Consider the following 19,787-nt stretch of genomic DNA (forward strand, 5'->3'; position numbering starts at 1 on the left):
ACATGGGGTCCCCCCCAAAATGCAGCGTGGCAGCTTAACATGGGGGGGTGATTTGCAGAAGGGGGGCTCTGCCCTGCCTAAAGCACCTTGTCCCCATATTGACAAGGGCTTCCTCCCCACAACCCTGGCTGGTGGGTGTGGTGGTCTGCGGGAGGGGGGCGTATCAGAGAAAGAAAAAAAGCGTAGTGTACATAAAAACAAAAAGAGATTTTGGCAAGTCCTTTAAAAAACAAAAAAATAAATGTCCCCCTGGAGCAGATCCCGTGTCAATCACGATAAACGCCCCGAAGGCTCCCGTGATCTGACAGCTTCGCCGTCTGACAGTTCTTAAATAACTAAGAAATGGGGTGCCCCACGCTTGTGACGTCATTAACCTAGCATACACCTGTTGGTTACGTCACAAGGGGGCGGGGCCACTGAGGTCTGCAGCGGCATTCATCATGATTGACCATGGATGTACTTCAGGGGACACTTATTTTTTAATTAAAGGACGTATCAAAAACTGCCTCTATTTTTTTTATTTACACTACACTTTACACTAAACTACAGTTTTACCCCATACTCATTCAAATGGGGGGGCGAGGATCTGGGGGCCCCCATACCCCCACAACCACTGGCCAAAGCACACCCCTTTGTTGAGAGCATGTGGCTGGGTATGGTTCAAGGGGGGTTGGGGGGGGGGGGCGCTAGCTTATCCCCTTCCTTTCCCGACCTGCTGGGCTGCATGCCATGATAAGGGTCTGGTATGGATTTGGGGGGGGCACACTGTTTTTTCTCCTCAAATTTTGTTGATCACACTCAGCTGTCAAACAAAAAAAGCAAAACCTGGCAAATACGCTCCAAAAACAAAACACTAGCATTTTTGGTGCAGGTCTATTGAAGTCTATTGAACCAAAAACACACATTGTTGCTTTTAAAAAAGTCCCTGACCCTTTCCAAAAACGCAGCAGCTGAAAACCGCATATATGTGAACGTGTCCCATAGGAAACCATGTTATATGGATGGTAGTGCGTTTCTAAAAAAAAACGCATAGGTGTGAACCAGGCCTTAGGATGAAAGTGATAGGGGGACCAATACTCCAGATGTACCTGCCTGCCTCCCCATCCTTTTTCTGTGCACCTTCTTTCAGTGGTAATCCCCGGCACACAAACAGAATCAAACGAGTGGTTATTGAAAAGGAACAGCTTTGTGTGCCTGGGATCTGTTGTATGGATTTCCTATGACATCGTTTCAAGAAGTGTTTCTTTCTACTGTATTTGAAAATCACGCACAATACAGAAAGTAACAAAACACTTTACTGACCTTCTTCCATTAGTAGACCTTTATAAATGTGGTTTAGCGACTCTTCATTAACCAAAACTTGAATTCCAGCACCTTCATCCTCTAGTGAGGTCAGCCAAAAGGTCTGGTCCAAAAATATGTTCTCCATACAGTGATTCAAGAAGCCTGTATTAATACGGTATGAAACAAATCTTTTATATACAGACTTTAGCAACATTTAGTTAAAGGCCAGACCATAGTTTGTTTCTGATCCCCTCAATGGACTGTATCTTCCTGGAAATGTTCCTCCTAGAACCAACTTCCTCCTAGAACCAGCCAAGTTTCAGAGGACTAAACCCAATCCCTGTCCTGAGAAAATTGCTTAATTTTGGAGCAGAAATATCAGAAATTACCAGGAAATTGTGAAGCTAGCATTCTTCACACCTGGATTTAGTAGGGGCTCATGCTAACAGCTCATGCATCTGAGATTCCCACCTGCTGCTGAACAAATGATTAAACCCTACAAGGAAAGAAACCGGTGTGATCACGTGCTCTTAGCCCTATCTAAATAGGTCTGTTTTCTGTTCAAATGCTTTGGACTACCGTGGGCAAAACAGCCTGAGTGCAGTATGTTCAGGTGGGGCTTGGACAGACCCGTAAAAGACCATATAAACAAACCCCAATGCTATGCACACATGGCCTTCAGCTTCTATAAGGCTTGGGTCACACTGCCACGATTTGGGATCAGACTTTTGGGACCCCAAGTCACATGACGTGAAATACCGTGTCTTAATTAGCCCTACCGAAGTCACTCCGACTTTAGAAAAGGTTCCTGTACTACTTCAAGGCGACTTCTATCCAACTTGTGCCCATAGACTTTATAGGAAGTCGCCTCCAAGTCAGATCCTCATCTATATTGATGCAATCTGGATCCGACATTACAGGAAGATTACCCAGGCTCATGGTATGAAACTCAAGTTGCCAGCAAATCGCAAGAAAGTCTGCTGGCAAAGTTGCACCATAAATCACATGACTTTCAGGTCGCAGTAGTATGAACTGAAGCTAAGAACAATATGTACAACAAACTTTTACAAAACAATTGCAAACCTTTCCTCAAATCTTGAACAGCTTTCATGAAACTTGTAAGGAATCCTTCATCTTCACTTCTTTTATGTTAAAACACAGATCTTAAAGTGTATTAAACCCAAAACCAAAAATTTAATATATCGCAGATTACCTATTATTAGATATGGTGGCTGTGTTAGTTTTCTTTTTTAGTCTTTTTCCTTTTGTTTTCACCTGGTGATCTGGCCAGTAACACATCTCCTGTATTAGAATGCCTCCACTCTGGATGAAGGAGCACAGGAGCACCTTTGGACAGCAATACTGTCAATCTGGGGAAGGGGAGTGTTAGGTGGACTATCATATTTGTATTTCAATGTTTTTATTAATTTATAAACAGTTTAAGACAGGAGCAACAAAACATGCCCACGCAGGGGCTATCAATTGCACATAAAGCAAAAATTAAAAAACAGTGCTCTAACACCAACAGAGCAAAAGGTGCGCCCACGCAGGGGCTATCAATGGCACATAAATGACAAAAACATTAGTATAACACGGACAGTAACTTAAACTAAAGGCAGCTATTCTCCGCCACACCAAAAACAGACAGAAAAAGACAAGACCAAGAGCAGGGGTCCAGGAACGCCAATACCGAGCAACATCACAACCCCAGACTAGCCGGGGGGAGCGTGGGAAAGGTATATTGCAACCACGGCTCCCATATTTTCAAGAATTTCCGTTGGGAGTCGTTACAGATACTCGACATCTGTTCATGGAGCATCAAAGTGGTCATACGGTCCCGCACTGTATGAAGAGGGACAGACAGGCTCTTCCATGCCTGAGCAATTGTTCTAGTGGCCAACAAAAACAAATAGGAAGCCAACTTCTGCTGGTGAGCCAAGAGACCTGGTATGGGACAATGAAGCAAAGCATACCGGCATATGGACAGATGGAACAAGGTGAAAAGGAGGCCAAACACACGAGACCAAAAACCAATCAGTCTCGGGCATGGCCACCAGATATGCAATACATCACCACAATGGCCACAACCCTGAAAGCATCGATCACTGCACGCAGGGTTCGCCTGGGCCAAGCGAGCCGGAACCCAATACCAACGAAACAATACCTTGTATGCAGCCTCCAGTGTGGTTGTATTGGGACTATCATATTTAACTATACTAACAAATTGAAGCAAAACTCCAGATCATACATGATAAGCAGTTACAGCAAACAGGTTTTTTTTTCCTTTTAAGATAAAGGTTTTACAAAAATAAACACAAATTGACCATTGTAAGCACCCCTGTCAGTGCTGAATGGTTTGGCTCATCCCTCTAACTGATACATCTGCAAGAGAGCATGTTTTTTTGAAAAAAAACAACAGACCTACTAGCTGGATCACCAGATGAAAAGAGAAAAAAAGAAAGGCTAAAAAAGAAAACCAATGCAGCCATCATCTAAGAACTAGTAAGCTGCAATATAATAAATGCTCTTGGGTTTAATACCATCGCTATTGTATCACTGGCTTCCACAATAAAGCTGACCGTATGCTGTTATATCCTAACAGACTCCTCCATCCATGCTAAACAGTGTAGAATATGAATCCCCCAGCTGGGCCATTGTGTTCTGACAACTGGTGCTGAAGCTTACCCAGACAGTGGCTGCAGTGGACGCAGCCACTGTTTACCTGAACATTTTCCAACTGGCTCCTTCAAAAAAAGCCAAAGCAGACAGGGTCGGCAAGAGCACCTACTGTTCCTGGTGAACCAAACAAAATTCACTCAGTGGGTGGCCAGTTTAAACAAGCTGCTAGCAAGACTAAGTTTTCAACACTTTTAACAGGTTCTGCCAGTGATGAAGCTGCTGAAAGCATTACTAAACTGGTTCTAAAATCTACTTGTCATCCCCCCCTAAACACTTACCTGACATTTCTCATGATCCAGAGCTGTCCCTGCTGGTCGCGCCACTCTCTTCTCTTCCTGAATTCACCTAGAGCTGTTAGTCAAACCCTGTGAGGAGGGAGTGTGTCTATGGACACACACAGCCTGACTCGGGAGCACGCCTGCATGAGTGAACCCATAATACATGGCTTGTTATAGGGCAACTTGAAAGAGAGGAGTGGAGAGCTCCATCGGGGGACTCCAGAGAAGGAAGAAAGCTGATTGCAATATCACTGCACAGAGCAGGTAAGTATAATATCTATTTTAATTGAAATAATTGCCCTTCTATATCGCTTTAGCCCTGCCAGCAGCTTGTTGAAAGTGACAACCAATATTAATGTTAAGATCTGTGTTTAACGTGCCAAAATGAACCACATTTGGTCTGCTACCAAATCCTCCTCACAGAAAGTGGTGGCTTCTAATTACAAAGTTTTGACTAGGTGGCACCTGGTCCCGGGCGAGGATTGCTAAATATACCCCCAATTACTCTTCTGAATGCTTTCAGGGTTGTGCGATGGTAGGGACTTACATCCATGTTTGGTGGTCCTGCCCAGTTGCCCAAACCTTTTGCGCTGAAGTTTTCCATATGTTATCCCAGCTTTTTGCAAAATCAATACCACCAGACCCATTGTAGCACTCTTAAACTTGTGCCCCAACTCCATTTCCAAACCCCAATTTAAACTTCTGCAAATCACTACCGCAGCTAAACAGATTATGGCCAAATTGTGGAAGTTGCCATCTCTGTGTATGCTAGCAATGCAAAACAAGGTCACACAAGCAATGATTCACGCCAAAGTTGAGGCCACCATTTTAGATTCGGTCCCTAAGTTTCTGTTGATCTGGACCCCATGAGTGGAACGTTTTCTCCCACCAAACTTTGATGACTCTTTGCTCCTTCCCTGATGTCCTCTAATCCCGCATCGTGATAGTCCTTGCATTGACCTGGTTCCAAGATTTCTATTCCCTTATGGAAGTCACACACCCTCTCTCTCTCCTCTACTCTGTCTTTCAGTCTCTTCTAATTCTCCCCCCCTTTTTTTTTCTTTTTCTTCTTCCTGCTCACTTTTTCCTCCCTCCTCATGCCTCATACAGAACCCCCAAATGGTTATTGGGAACAGTGCTCCCTCTCAGTTGTACATTCAGGTCCTATCTTCCCTTGTACCACTATGTCCCTTCATGTTTTTCTATGGTTCCTCGTAACACGATTTTTATGCAATAATCCTCCTTCTCTGTAGGACACCATGTTTTTCTGTATTCATTTTATGCCTGTATATGTTAATGGACCGTCCTACGCCGGTTTCTTTTTCATGTCTCTGAAATTAATAAAAAGTTTTAACATGCCAAAATTAAAATTATTAAAAAAGTTGCTTGAAAAGCTTCCAGTAACCTGCTTGAAGCTTGCTGGAACATTTGTAGGTACATTCTCATAAGCTTGCTGGACACAGAGCTCTTCTATAAGATGAGGCCAGTATGTACAAGGCCTAGCAGTTGCAAGCAAGGGAACTCTGTGTTATTGCCTAATGCGGGGTCTCAACTATCGCCCACAGGCCACATGCAACCCATTTTGGATTTTACCTGGCCCGCACCAGGGTCAGTGGCATATCCTCAGAATCATTGTACAAACTGAGCATTCAGACCCTAACATAAGGGCGAATTCTGATGTAAAGGGGCACTCCGATAGGGACCCTAATGTAAGTGGGGACTCTAATGTACAGAAAGACTTCAGAGACCCTGATGTAAGGTGATCCCTGATGGGCACCCTGATATAAAAAGGAGACTCCTATGTGAAGGGAAGGCACTAATGTGAAAGGGGGACTCTGACATAAAAGGGGGGACTTCTGGTGTGATGGGGGGGGGGCTTCTGATATGAAGTTAGTTATTGAAGCATGTTTATTCATTCATGTCCAAGTTTATTAATTCAATTATAAAACTGTTTTGTTTTTTTTGCCCCACAAATAATTTGTAAAATATACAATGAGGCCATCATACTGAAGGTTTGGGGTCTCCTGCCCTATTGGAACTTGAAGCAAAGTAGGGACCAAAATAACTTCCAAAATAACTGGAGATATATCCAGATATAATACACTGGAAAATCCACTATAATCTAGTATTTATATTAATGTAAAAAGAACATATTGCCAATGGCAAACAATCACATTCCGGCTGCAATTTTTACAGCACAGATTAGAAAGACATTTGGCTGTGCAGATAAATTCTAAAGATCTGTGTTGTGAATACAGTTGAAAGTCTGAGCAAATACTATAGATATTCCCTGGCAGGCATGGTGAGAAGGCCCCAAAGCTAAACTAGAATATGCTGGTAAGATTATATGTAGGAAACCCACAGGACCTTCAAGCCTTTTGTCTCTTGTTGCGGTCTGTATTGCCACTAATGCATAAGTATAATAGACAGTAGTGTAGACAAGTTTGAACTGTAACTGGTCAGAGAATGATGCCATAAAAACTGTATATAATTGTTGGTTCAAAGCAGGAGTCTCCAAACTTTTCAAACAAAGGGTCGGTTTACGGTCCTTCAGCCTTTAAGGTCGGATTGTCAATGATGGTAGAAAATATCCTGGGCCCAGCATCAGTGAAAATAAGCATGGCCTCAGGGTTGGTAGTCAGTAGGAGGAAGAGTAGTACCCCATCATTGGTATTGGGAAAAAAGCCCATCTTTGGTATTAGTGGAAGAAATAGTGCCCCATTGTTGGTATCAGTGGGAGGAATAGTGCCTCATATAATTGGAGGAATAGTGCCCCAAGGGCCAGATAAAGTCTAGCAAAGGGCCACATCTGCCTCTCCGGATGATCTTGGAGACCCCTGGTTCAAAGTATGGCTTAAATTACACAGTTCTGTTTAATTTATAAAGTTTGATGCCTCCTTTGTACTGATGGTATCCACAGAAACATTAGGGTATACACTGTATGCATTGTAAAGTGTTTCAAGATAATCAGAATTATAAAGAAAAAAAGATTGAGATAATTACCAAGTGAGTAATAGGTGGAGAATTTCCAGATCTCTTCAAATGTTCGGAAGGTCACAGTTATTAGATCTTTATCACTCTCTATAGATAACAGCCTTGCTGATAACTCCTGTGAAAATAACACAACCAACATTCACTGTGATAGTGTGATCATGCTTGTTCCAGGACTGTCACTTAGACAGTGTTGAAGGCAAAGCCAGCCAGGCAATTAATATTCTTAGAAGAAGCTTAGCAATGGCAGTCTTGTATTTCTTTCACTATAGATTTCCTTTTAACAATGTGACAAAACAGACTTTACTCCAGCAAAATCATCAAGTACTTGATTGTGATTTTGATATTAATTTATTTTTTGTCTTTTTTTTTTTTTTTTTTTAGGTTACAGATTTCATATTGGAGCATGTATACTTTGCTGATCTTGCTTCATGATCAGTGTTTACTCCTTCTGCTGCTGTTGTTATATTGTTACATTGCTATCTTGTTATGGTATTCGAACCTGTCAACACGTAATTACTTAAAGTGTTACTAAGCCCAGGACCCTGCATTCACTATATCTGGTCTCCCACAAAACACAGAACATGGAAATTAAATTATTTCAGCAAATACAAACTGCTAAATATACCTTTTCTCATCAGCAGTAAATAGCAGTCTTGTGACCTATCAGCGTTCAGACAAGCACTAGCTAAAGCTTGTAGGAGGAGTTTTCTTTCTGCTCTGGGAGGATGCAAAACCCCTGACCTCTGTCTGACCAGTGCTGATTGGCCCTGTGCTGATCACATGCACTCTTTCAAGGAAAAAAAAAAACCTCTCTAGTAATGCACACCAAACTGAGCATGTGCAAATGCCTACGGTTCAGTCTGTCTTATCAGGAGATAAGAGGTGGTCGCTTAAACAAGGGGAGGAACAGAGCAATCAGGATCAAACGGCCTTTTTACACAATGCAGAGGATTAACCCCTTAGGTTCCAAAGTGAGTATAACAAGCATGCTTCACGGCATATACAGATTGATTTTACTGTTCTGCGTTTAGTAGCACTTTAATTTCTGGAACTTTACAAGAGAAGCATAGCAAAGCTCATTTGACTCTATTTTTGTGGATCACAGGAGTGCAGTTCGTTCTGCACCCCTGTGACCCATTTTCAGCCAACAGCAGGCTAAATCTTGCTGTTGGCTAACGACTTTAAAGTCGGGATCCACCCAGATGCCTGGACCATCACCTGGCTCAGTCTTTCAGGATTCTGCTCAAGTCCTTTACAGTGAGCGCTGGACGAGAAGAGAAAAGAGCCGGAGACTGACAGCCACCGGCTCTCTGCTCAGTGAAGACTGAGAACTGAGCAATCAACAGTGTTTGATCCCTCATTTCTCAGTCTTAGAAGCTGTGGGGGACAGATGTAGCATCAGATACTTTAAAGCAGAACTTCACTCTTTCAATCCACATTTATTTTTATTCCTTATGTTGCTAGCAACCCCCAAAGGATTCTGGCCTACTGGAAGTAAAGTGATTGGTTTTGAATAAGCAACAAAGGCCATTCTCCACAAGAGAGATAATGGTGAATGAATGGCCAACTAAAAAGTTGACAGAAGAACCTCCAGCCAGCATATGAGTACAGGAATATTAGAGAAATATACAGAAGATTGGAGTCTATGTTTTGGTAGGATCCATTTCTTCATACCTCTATGCTCTGTGCAGTCTACACAATACATTTGTTATAGTTCATCTATAAAATGATTGGAAACCATCTTTAACCCCCTGGCACCGGCGCCTCACGGCCCTTGAAGGGGTTTCAGAGGTCGGGAAGTGAGGTGGGGTTTCTGATCATGTGACCGCCGTGATTGGCTGTCACAGCAGTCAGATTATCGGAAAGCTCCCACTTACAAATAGAGATTGGGAGCTGTTAGCCGCCGGTAATCTTTAGGTGAGCATATATGTGGCCTCTCAGCGTTAGGGCCCACCCGTCGAAAAGGCCACATATATGTATATGGCCAGCATGAAGGAGTTAACTACACTTCTAAAGAAGAACCCTTAAGCCAAATGTGCCTGGAGCCTAATTGCCATGTTTTACTAAAATATATATGTGCAGAACTCAAAATTTCAGTCCTGAGCTACTAGCCAGGCCTTAAGAGTTACTTGTCACCAGTTGCTCCACCCAACCCCTACCCTGCCCCGCCCCTAATTCTGCCCTTGGAAATTATCTAATGAAATGAAACGGCCTCACTAATAATGGCACAGAGCACACAGCAGGGAACAGGACTGGGTCCAGCAGGATACAGGGAACACGGCAGGGAACAGGGTACAAAGCAAGGTACAGGGTACACAGCAGTGGTGCAGCAGGGTACAGGGCACACATGATACAAAACACATCAGGAACACAGCAGAGTACAGGGCACATAGCAGGGTATAAGGCAGAGAAGGGCATACAGCAGGGCACAGAGAACACAGCAGAGTACAGAGCACACACCAGGGCACAGTGCACAGTAATGCAGAGGCTGAGTGTAGCAGAATTCCCAGAAGAAGCAGTTACTTTGCTGCCAGCCTCACCATGCTCTTGATCCTGCTGCTTTTCAGTGCCTGTTCATTTGAGCCAGCTGCACTCAGCTCTCAAGGTCTAGGGGATCCGTCCAGGTGGAGGAGTCAATGCCACCACCACTGCGGAACAGGATGGAAATTATTTATTGACAACAGATGAAATGTCAGTGATGTCAGCAAGCGGCGGAGCTGGAAAAGCTTTTTTTGTTCCTTGGCAGGGAAGTGAAGAGGGGGAGGGGCTTTGGCTTGTCTCTCCTGGCTAAGGCTCTGCATTCTCCTATCAGGAGAGAGGGGCCATCCCGGCAGCAGGCTGTCCAATCACAGCTCACCATGACCAGTGCTCAACCCTCATGCCCACCCACCTGCAGAGAGCGATACAGTAGATTCAAGCAATAACTGCAGCACCCTCTCCAGAATGAAAGAAGCAGCTGGCTATCCCCAGAGTCAAGTCCAGTGACTCGTTCCCACGTTATTTCCCCTTGCCAAATGCAAACAGGCAAATGGAAATGTTGAGATTATATATATATACACATATACATATACAGTCATGGCCGAAATTGTTGGCACCCTTGATATTTCTCCAGGAAATCATGTATTTCTCACGAAACGTATTGCATTAACACATGTTTTGCTATACACATGTTTATTCCCTTTGTGTGTATTGGGACAAAACAAAAAAAGGGAGGAAAGAAAGCAAATTCGACATAATGTCACACAAACCTCCAAAAATGGGCTGGACAAAAGTATTGGCACCCTTTCACAACTGCGGATAAATAAGAATGTTACAAGCATGTGATGCTCCTGTAAACTCACCTGGGGCAAGTAACAGGTGTGGGCAATATAGAAATCACACCTGAAAGCAGATAAAAAGGAGAGACGTTCACTTAACCTTTGCATTGTGTGTCTGTCTGTGCCACACTAAGCATGGACAACAGAAAGAGGAGACGAGAACTGTCTGAGGACCTGAGAACCAAAATTGTGGCAAAATATCAACAATCTCAAGGTTACAAGTCCATCTCCAGAGAACTAGATTTGCCTTTGTCCACAGTGCGCAACATTATCAAGAAGTTTGCAACCCATGGCACTGTAGCTAATCTCCCTGGTCGTGGACGGATGAGGAAAATTGATGAAAGATTGCAACGCAGAATAGTCCGGATGGTGGATAAGCAGCCCCAAACATGTTCCAAAGACATTCAAGCTGTCCTGCAGGCTCAGGGAGCATCAGTGTCAGCGCGAACTATCCGTCGACATTTAAATGAAATGAAACGCTATGGCAGGAGACCCAGGAGGACCCCACTGCTGACACAGAGACATAAAAAAGCAAGACTACAGTTTGCCAAAATGTACTTGAGTAAGCCAAAAGCCTTCTGGGAAAACGTCTTGTGGACAGATGAGACCAAGATAGAGCTTTTCGGTAAAGCACATCATTCTACTGTTTACCGAAAACGGAATGAGGCCTACAAAGAACAAAACACAGTACCTACGGTAAAATATGGTGGAGGTTCAATGATGTTTTGGGGTTGTTTTGCTGCCTCTGGCACTGGGTGCCTTGACTGTGTGCAAGGCATCATGAAATCTGAGGATTACCAAAGGATTTTGGGTCGCACTGTAGGGCCCAGTGTCAGAAAGCTGGGTTTGCGTCCAAGATCCTGGGTCTTCCAGCAGGACAATGACCCCAAACATACGTCAAAAAGCACTCAGAAATGGATGGCAAAGAAGCGCTGGAGAGTTCTGAAGTGGCCAGCAATGAGCCCAGATCTAAATCCCATTGAACACCTGTGGAGAGATCTTAAAATTGCTGTTGGGAAAAGGTGTCCTTCCAATAAGAGAGACCTGGAGCTGTTTGCAAAGGAAGAGTGGTCCAAAATTCCGGGTGAGAGGTGTCAGAAGCTTATTGATGGTTATAGGAAGCGACTGATTTCAGTTATGTTTTCCAAAGGGTGTGCAACCAAATATTAAGTTAAGGGTGCCAATACTTTTGTCCAGCCCATTTTTGGGGTTTTGTGTGACATTATGTCATATTTGCTTTTCTGCCTCTGTTTTATATTTGTTCCAATACATACAAAGGGAATAAACATGTGTATAGCAAAACATGTGTTAATGCAATACCTTTTTTGTGTGAAATACTTGATTTTCAGGAAAAATATCAAGGGTGCCAACAATTTCGGCCATGACTGTACATACACACACACACACATATACATATATTTTTATTTATTTTTTTAATAATTTTTTTTAATGTTTCGACAAAGCACAGGCTTGTTGAAATAAAACTTCATCACCATTTGACTATATGTACTTCATGTTTTGCTGAGCACCTGTACCCATTTCTTCTCGGATAGCTGTTCAATGGCAACTACTGGATTTTACTGTATGTATACAGATATCTATCACAGCATAAATGAGTAAACCCCAACAGATTTGTCAGAAAACCTTTACTTTCCTTTCAGAATCAACATTTTCTATGGGACACTATACTACAAAATACTCCCACAGATGCAGACCAAGATTTGTTAATTTGCACACACAAAAAGTATTTTTCTTAACAAATTGATTCATGTTGCAAAAATGAATACACCCCAAAGCTAAATTTTAGAAAACAAAATTAACAAGAATTCAACTGCAGGTGAGTCTGATTATTCATTAACGTCCCTAGCGGTCTGATTATGTCAGTATTTCTGTACTCAAAGCGGTACATTTTTTGCATGGAAATTTGTTGGTTTTTTATTGTAGGCCTGTAACACTGTTCAACAGGTAAAAAGTTTTGGGCATAAAATTAGCTAATCTTACATAATTTTGGGGTGCTGAAAACGAAAATGACCCTAAAAAATGTTGATTGGCTCTAGTTTCCATGATATATTCACCCATCTAATGACGTAAGCCATTCAAAATTATGATGCAACTTCAGCTGCATATTGCGCAATTGATACTGGTGACAATAGAAAATTGCATGTATACTGAGATGATGCAATATTGGCCTTTAATTGCATCACTTCACTGCATAAAAGCTGCAGTATCTGTAGCTGATTGTAGTTCGACAGCGTCTTTACATTTCGTTTTATGCTTATATAGGCTACTCAGTAATGCCTCGAACTTGTGTGAATAAAGCAGATAATTTCTGCTATATCTGCGGTGAAGTAACTTTTATCTCACAAAAAAGGAGGATAACAGGAATGATTAAGAAAGCCTACAACTTGTATTTTGGCTGCAAGATAGGAGACCAGGACAAGAGCTGGGCACCACATATATGCTGCAATTCTTGTGGGACGGCACTGGAGCAATGGTTGAATGGAAAAAAGGCATCTATGCCTTTCGCTGTGCCAATGATTTGGAGAGAGCCAACAGATCATGTTAGTAATTGTTACTTTTGTATGGTGCCTCCAATTGTAAAAGGGCTAAATAAGAAGAAAAAGTTATCTGTGCACTATCCAAATATTCCTTCGGCAATACGTCCAGTTCCTCACGGAGAGGGGCTACCAATTCCTAAAGCACCAGAATCCTTCGTGGTTGAGTCAAGTGAGGAAGAACCTGAAGCGTGTAGTCACGTGCAGTTGTAAGAGATAGCCCTTTCCTCGAATACAAGAGAAAAGCCAAGAAAAGCAAAACCGACACAAACTGAAGACAAAACTAGTGAGAATCCTAAGTATTAAAATGATTCAACTTAGCTTATGGCTATAATTTTTCTTGGTAATCCTATGCAATATATTATGCCATTTAGGCTTTGTTATGTAGTCAATATCACTTGCTTTATATTTGTGGAAAGACATCTATCTATATAATTATTGTGCATTATGTAGTCATTACGCCTATAGTAGAAAACTTTCCGTTTACAGAAAAACTAGAGCCAATTGACAAATTTCATTGTTATATTTGAACTCAGAATGTGAAATTCATTAAGAAATGGATCCTTTTGTTTCCAAAACTGGCAAAAAATAAAAATTTGTTGAACAGTGTAATTTTTAGGAATAACTCACTGAAATCTGTCCAAACAAGAGTCTAGTAAATATCCCGGGTATGTTAAAATTTGAAACACGAAATCATAAATTATAATTTAATAAATAATCATAAAAAATAATAATATAAAAATAATAAATTTATTTCTATAATATAAACAAACCAAAAACACTGAAATGTGAAATATAGCGCCAGTTTGCACATCAGTGAGCATAGTTGCAAAATCGATTTCAGTGTCTGATGACGAATTTCCCCACGAATCATTTGAGTACTGTCCGTGATACTTTTTTTATTTGCACTAACATACAATTTTGAGGACAAGCTTTCGGGGTATGTCCCCTTCTTCAAAGTCCAAGCAGTACTATACAAATCACAAAGTTTAAGCAGAATGTTAGAAGGGATTGAGAAAAAAAAAAAAAAAAAAAGGGCTACAGATAAGATACATCAAAAGCGATGCATTTCTGTCGCAAATGCACTAATACGGCTACAAGCACCCCACGAATCATTATCACTCAATTCTGCAAGTGGTACTAAATTTACTATCACTGTTCTCTAGCTGGTCTAAAACCGCTTTTGAGCAAAAGGGACGCTTTTTGGACGCCATGGACGTTTCTCAGTTTCCAGGCAGAAAGAACAGTAAAAATGCAGGCAGGGCACAGGACAAAGCACTCGGGACAAAATGTATGTGAAATGGTTTCATACAGTAATGTTTTACTATGTGATTTTAGTGTATTAGTGAATGTCACTTTTTGACATTTTTAAATTTCCCTCCAGTTCCGTCCCCCGTACGTCCTGACTTCGCAGGGAACGGAACCCGGAAGACAGATGCCGACATCGGCCGGAGGACATTGCCGGGGGGACATCACGGGAGTGAAGGACAAGGTAAGTGCAGAAGGTATCCGCTGCAGGGTATTCCCGAGTGTAGCTCGGGGTTACCGCTTGTGGTGCTGAAAGTTAACCCCAAACTACACTCGGGAATACCGCCAGGGGGGTTAAACAGGTGTCCAGTAGACAATTGATTATAAAAGGGAATTATTTAACAAAGAAAACCCCTTCCCATTTCATGCTCACAGCAATGGCACCACATGGAATAGAAATGTCACAAGTAGAGATGAGCGAAGTATTCAAAAATTCGATTCGACTGATTCGGCGAATTCGTGGAAAATATTCGATTCGAGTCGAATATATTCGCTGTGAATTTAACTTAAAAAAGGGTGTTTCTAGGCTTCAGAGAGACTTAATATTAGTGCAGAACACTGTACCTTTAAATTAAATGCCCTTGGAGTCTGCTGGGGAAGAGAAATAATACTGTCAGTCAGTATGACATGCAGATGAGTGCCGTCGATCTTAGAATCACCGCACACTTCACTCATTTGGCCAGTCACGGGGCCAAAACCAGTGTTTGGAGCCACAGTGTGGCGGTGGAGGCAGCAGCAATGGGAGGCCATACAGCAACCTATGACAAAATGGAAACCAGCAGGAGTGTGAGGAGACCTCAAAGTGGCACATGGCAGAGTGGGAGCAATGGGAGGCGGTACAGGGACCCATGTCACACTGTGGACCCAGCAGCAGCGTGACGAGGCGGTACGGGGGCCCATGGCAGATTTGGGGCCTGGCAGCACCTATGGGAGGCCTGTAATCTGCCAGCAACCTATGACAAAATGGAAATCAGCAGGAGTGTGAGGAGACCTGAAAGTGGCACATGGCAGAGTGGGAGCAATGGGAGGCGGTACAGGGACCCATGTCACACTGTGGAACCAGCAGCAGCGTGACCAGGCGGTACGGGGGCCCATGGCAGATTACAGGCCTGGCAGCAGCAATGGGAGGCCCGTAATCTGCCAGCACCCTATGACAAAAAATTCTACACACCAGCAGTGTGTGAGGAGACCTGAAAGTGGCACATGGCAGAGTGTGGCGATGGAGACAGCAGCAATGGGAGGCCGTACAGGGACCCATGAGAGACTGTGGACCTGGCAGCAGCATGAGGAGGCGGTATAGGGGCCCATGGCAGATTAGGGGCCTGGCAGCAGCTATAGAAGGCCCGTAATCTGCCAACACCCTATGACAAAAAATTGAACACACCAGCAGTGTGTGAGGAGACCTGAAAGTGGCACATGGCAGAGTGTGGCGATGGAGACAGCAGCAATGGGAGGCCGTACAGGGACCCATGAGAGACTCTGGACCTGGCAGCAGCATGAGGAGGCGGTATAGCGGCCCATGGCAGATTAGGGGCCTGGCAGCAGCTATAGGAGGCCCGTAATCTGCCAGCACCCTATGACAAAAAATTGAACACACCAGCAGTGTGAGGAGACCTGAAAGTGGCACATGGCAGAGTGTGGCGATGGAGACAGCAGCAATGGGAGGCCGTACAGGGACCCATGAGAGACTCTGGACTTGGCAGCAGCATGAGGAGGCGGTATAGGGGCCCATGGCAGATTAGGGGCCTGGCAGCAGCTATGGGAGGCCCGTAATCTGCCAGCACCCTATGACAAAAAATGGAACACACCAGCAGTGTGAGGAGACCTGAAAGTGGCACATGTTTGGGGCATGATTCATGGCGGATTTAGTCAGTTGTGTCAGGAACTGGTGGTTTGAAATCCAGACTAATCCACGCCTGATTCATTTTCACAAACGTGAGTCTCTCCACACTTTGGGTGGACAGTCGTGTCCTCCGCGGAGTTGCAATACCTCCTGCCGCACTAAACACGCGCTCCGATGCCACGCTACTGGCCGGGCATGACAGCCTTTCAAGGGCAAATTCAGCTAGTTGGGGCCAAAGGTCAAGTTTCGTTGCCCAGTAGTCAAGGGGATTGTCTACCTCGGTTGGCAGGGTGCTGTCCAAGTAGGCCTAAGCCTGTTGTTTGAGGTCCTGCTCCAGGTCCACCTGATGCTGCTGCTGCTGCGGCTGGTTATTAGTTTCCTCACTGCGTTGGTGAAGAAAGCTACTCATCATCGACTGCAGACTGAGGCAGCTGCTGCTGGTGGAGCTGCCACTGCTCCTACCACCCCACCCCTCCCCTGCTGCCATGGCAGCGGAACGCGAGCGCACAGGGCCCACAGTGTCTGAGGATGGACGTTGGCGCAGACAGGCAGAGACCAGCTGACTACATAGGTGGTTTTTATAGTACGTTATTTTGGCCTCCCTCTCAGCAGGTGTGAAAAAGGCCACCATTTTTGAACGGTAGCGAGGGTCCAACAAGGTGGACAGCCAAAAGTCATCCCTCTGTCTGATGGTTATTATTCGGCTGTCGGTACGCAAGCAAGCGAGCATGCTATGGGCCATTTGTGCCAAGGAATGCGAGGGACTCCCTGCCTCCATCTCCACAGCATACTGCCACAGTGCGTCTGGGTCCTCTGTCTCCTCTTCCTCCTCCTCTACCAGATGCTCCTGCTCCTCCACTCCTGTCTGCTGAGTGGAAAAACCACCCATTTCACTCAATAATTCCTGAGCACCAATGTCCTCCTCTACCTCCTCCTCTTTTTCCTGTCCTGCCCCCACAGGGGTCATGTGGCGTTGAGATCTGTGCGCCACGTCTACCGCAGCCTGACCAGCCATTATTAACAGCATTTGTTCCAGGACGTGCAGCAGAGGAATGACGTCGTTCATCCCATAGTCCTGCCGACTCACGAATAGCGTGGCCTCTTCAAAGGGCCTGAGCAAGCGCAGGTGTCACGCATGAGCTGTCAATGGCTGACATCTAAGTTACACAGGGAATACCTTTATCCGCTTTTAACATCAGGAAATCTGTGATGGCCTTTTGCTGTTCGTAAAGGCGGTCTAACATATGTAGGGTTGAATTCCACCTTGTTGCAACGTCACAGCATGAGGAGTCGGTACGGGGGCCCATGGCAGATTACGGGCCTGGCAGCAGCAATGGGAGGCCCGTAATCTGCCAGCACCCTATGTCAAAAAATTGAACACACCAGCAGTGTGTGAGGAGACCTGAAAGTGGCACATGGCAGAGTGTGGCGATGGAGACAGCAGCAATGGGAGGCCGTACAGGGACCCATGAGAGACTCTGGACCTGGCAGCAGCATGAGGAGGCGGTATATAGGGGCCCATGGCAGATTAGGGGCCTGGCAGCAGCTATGGGAGGCCCGTAATCTGCCAGCACCCTATGTCAAAAAATTGAACACACCAGCAGTGTGTGAGGAGACCTGAAAGTGGCACATGGCAGAGTGTGGCGATGGAGACAGCAGCAATGGGAGGCCGTACAGGGACCCAAGAGAGACTCTGGACTTGGCAGCAGCATGAGGAGGCGGTATAGGGGCCCATGGCAGATTAGGGGCCTGGCAGCAGCTATGGGAGGCCCGTAATCTGCCAGCACCCTATGTCAAAAAATTCAACACACCAGCAGTGTGTGAGGAGACCTGAAAGTGGCACATGGCAGAGTGTGGCGATGGAGACAGCAGCAATGGGAGGCCGTACAGGGACCCATGAGAGACTCTGGACTTGGCAGCAGCATGAGGAGGCGGTATAGGGGCCCATGGCAGATTAGGGGCCTGGCAGCAGCTATGGGAGGCCCGTAATCTGCCAGCACCCTATGTCAAAAAATTCAACACACCAGCAGTGTGTGAGGAGACCTGAAAGTGGCACATGGCAGAGTGTGGCGATGGAGACAGCAGCAATGGGAGGCCGTACAGGGACCCATGAGAGACTCTGGACCTGGCAGCAGCATGAGGAGGCGGTATATAGGGGCCCATGGCAGATTAGGGGCCTGGCAGCAGCTATGGGAGGCCCGTAATCTGCCAGCACCCTATGTCAAAAAATTGAACACACCAGCAGTGTGTGAGGAGACCTGAAAGTGGCACATGGCAGAGTGTGGCGATGGAGACAGCAGCAATGGGAGGCCGTACAGGGACCCATGAGAGACTCTGGACCTGGCAGCAGCATGAGGAGGCGGTATATAGGGGCCCATGGCAGATTAGGGGCCTGGCAGCAGCTATAGGAGGCCCGTAATCTGCCAGCACCCTATGTCAAAAAATTGAACACACCAGCAGTGTGTGAGGAGACCTGAAAGTGGCACATGGCAGAGTGTGGCGATGGAGACAGCAGCAATGGGAGGCCGTACAGGGACCCATGAGAGACTCTGGACCTGGCAGCAGCATGAGGAGGCGGTATATAGGGGCCCATGGCAGATTAGGGGCCTGGCAGCAGCTATAGGAGGCCCGTAATCTGCCAGCACCCTATGTCAAAAAATTCAACACACCAGCAGTGTGTGAGGAGACCTGAAAGTGGCACATGGCAGAGTGTGGCGATAGAGACAGCAGCAATGGGAGGCCGTACAGGGACCCATGAGAGACTCTGGACCTGGCAGCAGCATGAGGAGGCGGTATAGGGGCCCATGGCAGATTAGGGGCCTGGCAGCAGCTATGGGAGGCCCGTAATCTGCCAGCACCCTATGTCAAAAAATTCAACACACCAGCAGTGTGTGAGGAGACCTGAAAGTGGCACATGGCAGAATGTGGCGATGGAGACAGCAGCAATGGGAGGCCGTACAGGGACCCATGAGAGACTCTGGACCTGGCAGCAGCATGAGGAGGCGGTATAGGGGCCCATGGCAGATTAGGGGCCTGGCAGCAGCTATGGGAGGCCCGTAATCTGCCAGCACCCTATGTCAAAAAATTCAACACACCAGCAGTGTGTGAGGAGACCTGAAAGTGGCACATGGCAGAATGTGGCGATGGAGACAGCAGCAATGGGAGGCCGTACAGGGACCCAAGAGAGACTCTGGACTTGGCAGTAGCATGAGGAGGCGGTATAGGGGCCCATGGCAGATTAGGGGCCTGGCAGCAGCTATGGGAGGCCCGTAATCTGCCAGCACCCTATGTCAAAAAATTGAACACACCAGCAGTGTGAGGAGACCTGAAAGTGGCACATGGCAGAGTGTGGCGATGGAGACAGCAGCAATGGGAGGCCGTACAGGGACCCATGAGAGACTCTGGACTTGGCAGCAGCATGAGGAGGCGCTATAGGGGCCCATGGCAGATTAGGGGCCTGGCAGCAGCTATGGGAGGCCCGTAATCTGCCAGCACCCTATGTCAAAAAATTGAACACACCAGCAGTGTG

At 45.5% G+C, this 19,787-nt stretch overlaps 1 protein-coding gene across 1 annotated transcript in view; it reads right to left on the bottom strand.

The window, feature by feature from the left end:
• SH3TC1 (SH3 domain and tetratricopeptide repeats 1) overlaps window positions 1-19,787 on the bottom strand; it is a 92,608-nt gene that overhangs the window by 37,493 nt on the left and 35,328 nt on the right. Inside the window, exons 4-5 of the mRNA XM_089691576.1 lie at window positions 7,245-7,350; window positions 1,303-1,446 (exon numbers count right to left, since the gene is read on the bottom strand). Of these exons, the coding sequence (XP_089547702.1) occupies window positions 1,303-1,446; window positions 7,245-7,350 (250 nt within the window). The remainder of the gene's footprint in view (window positions 1-1,302; window positions 1,447-7,244; window positions 7,351-19,787) is intronic.

This window comes from Staurois parvus, unplaced genomic scaffold (assembly GCF_062004578.1).
Source record: "Staurois parvus isolate SC_StPar_1 unplaced genomic scaffold, SC_StPar_1.0 ptg000564l, whole genome shotgun sequence".
Classification (NCBI taxonomy): domain Eukaryota; kingdom Metazoa; phylum Chordata; class Amphibia; order Anura; family Ranidae; genus Staurois; species Staurois parvus.